We start from the raw sequence: 2,140 nt of genomic DNA, 5'->3' as shown, positions 1-2,140 counted from the left end.
GGTACCGTATCAAATCCTAAATATTTTACTCCGCATCATTGTGTTCTTAAGCCCGATAGTACAACAACAAAATTTAGGGTTGTATTTGACGCATCAGCGAAAACTTCATCCGGTCAATCGTTAAATGATCTAATGTATACAGGACAATCGTGCAAAGTGAACTGTTTTCTATTTTGCTGAGGTTTCGATTGCCAAAATTCGTTTTCACAACCGATATTGAAAAGATGTACAGGCAGATTTTAATGCATCCCGATGATCAAAGGTATCAGCTAATTATCTGGAGAGAGGATCCATCCCATCCAGTCAGCTATTACAAACTTAATACGGTCACATATGGGACACGTTCAATGCTACAAAATGCTTACAAAAGATTGCAAACGAAAACATGGAGCGTTATCCATTAGGCTCACAAATGCTGAAAGATAATTTTTATATGGATGACGGTCTCTGTGGTGCAGATAGCCTAAGTACAGCTATTGAAATCCAAAAGGAGTTAGTCACAATCTTGAAGCAACACGGCTTCATTCTAAGGAAATGGTCATCCAATACACCAAGATTGCTGAAGAACATACCACATAGCGATCGAGAAGTGATCTCAACGAATCTCAAACAATAAAGACGTTGGGATTATATTGGATGCCGCAAGCAGATCAATTTTGTGTAAAATCAAACATTGATCATAATGAAATCATATCAAAACGAGTAGTTACGTCTGAACTAGCAAAATTGTTTGATCCGCTTGGCCTACTTGCACAGATTGTGGTGAAGGCAAAAATATTTATTCAGCAGCTGTGGCAACATACATTAGATTGGGACGAAGCATTACCCTAAAAACTTTGTGCCACTTGGAAAACATTTCGAAGGGAATTGGAAGGTCTCAACAATTTTAAGATACCACGACATGTATTCTGTGGGGAGATCCCGACGAAAATCCAGTTGCATGTGTTTGCCGATGCATCGGAAAGAGCTTTTGGCGCGGCTATTTACATTCGTTTTATTGGAAAAGATGGACGAGTAGTTGTATGTCTGATCTGTGCTAAATCCAAGGTAGCTCCTTTGAAAAAACAAACTCTACCACGATTAGAGCTATGTGCCACAGTGGTAGCAGCTCAACTCAAACTCAACTCAACATCAAGTCAAAAGAAAACCCTGCCGACATTTTATCCCGAGGTCTCTCGCCAGCTGATCTTTCTAAATGCCGATTATGGTTTCATGGTCCAGTTTTTCTTCATGGAAAAGAAGAACTATGGCCGACCAAATTCTCTTCGCAAGAGTATATAACAAATATCATGGAGTTAAAGACTGCAGCTACGACGTCAATAGTAGCTTCCCACATGCATCTAATACATATAATCGAGCACAAAAATTCATTCAGGAAGTTACAAAGAATTTTGGCGTACGTGCTTAGATATGCAAAAGGCACACCGGCCTCAACATATAGCAGTGTCTCCCAGCGAATTAGACGACTCCCTTCGTCTAATAGTTCAAGCCGTACAATCATCCGAATTTGCAGGTGATATCAATGCATTGAAGGCTGTAAAGCAGATTAATAAGCATAGCTCGCTATGCAGTTTATCACCGTTTTTGGATGATGAAGGCATTCTTCGCGTTGGAGGAAGATTGGAACATGCTATGCTACAAATGGATGCGAAACACCAAATGATATTGCCTTATAATGATCCTTTGGTGAAATTGCTATTTAAGATATGTCACGAAGAAAACAAACATTGTGGAGCTCAAGCCCTGTTAAACACAATAAGACAGCGATTCTGGCCAATAAAAGGCAAGATAACAGCATGGTCTACCGTTCAAAAATGCATAAAATGTAATAGAGCGCGACCACAACTATATCAACAAATAATGGGAAATTTGCCAGCGACAAGGGTAGTTCCTGCTCGACCATTTATCAACTCTGGAGTCGAGTATTGTGGACCATTTTGGATACTCTACAAGGTCAGGGGCAAACGACCAACAAAGGCTTATGTAGCTGTATTCTGCTGCTTTGCACCAAAGGCAGTTCACTTAGAGCTCGTATCGGACCTATCAACTGAATCATTCATTGGCGCTCTTAAACGATTTATAGCTCGCCGAGGTCACTGCCAAAATATATCTTGCGATAACGCTACAAACTTTGTTGGAG

At 40.2% G+C, this 2,140-nt stretch overlaps 1 protein-coding gene across 1 annotated transcript; it reads left to right on the top strand.

The window, feature by feature from the left end:
* Window positions 1–385: 385 nt before the first annotated feature.
* On the top strand, window positions 386–1,922 carry LOC133336755 (uncharacterized; the record flags this gene model as incomplete). The annotated part of the gene is made up of 3 exons (XM_061545035.1): window positions 386–589; window positions 919–1,273; window positions 1,376–1,922. Coding segments are annotated over exons 1-3 (1,106 nt in total), but the record flags the coding sequence as incomplete, so codon positions are not given.
* Between the last annotated feature and the right edge of the window lie 218 nt (window positions 1,923–2,140).

The sequence above is a fragment of the Musca vetustissima genome, unplaced genomic scaffold, assembly GCF_032173495.1.
Source record: "Musca vetustissima isolate MV318-11 ecotype Yass unplaced genomic scaffold, APGP_CSIRO_Mvet_v1 utg42265, whole genome shotgun sequence".
In the NCBI taxonomy this organism is placed as follows: Eukaryota; Metazoa; Arthropoda; class Insecta; order Diptera; family Muscidae; genus Musca; species Musca vetustissima.
This window is presented reverse-complemented; position numbering and strand designations above follow the sequence as displayed.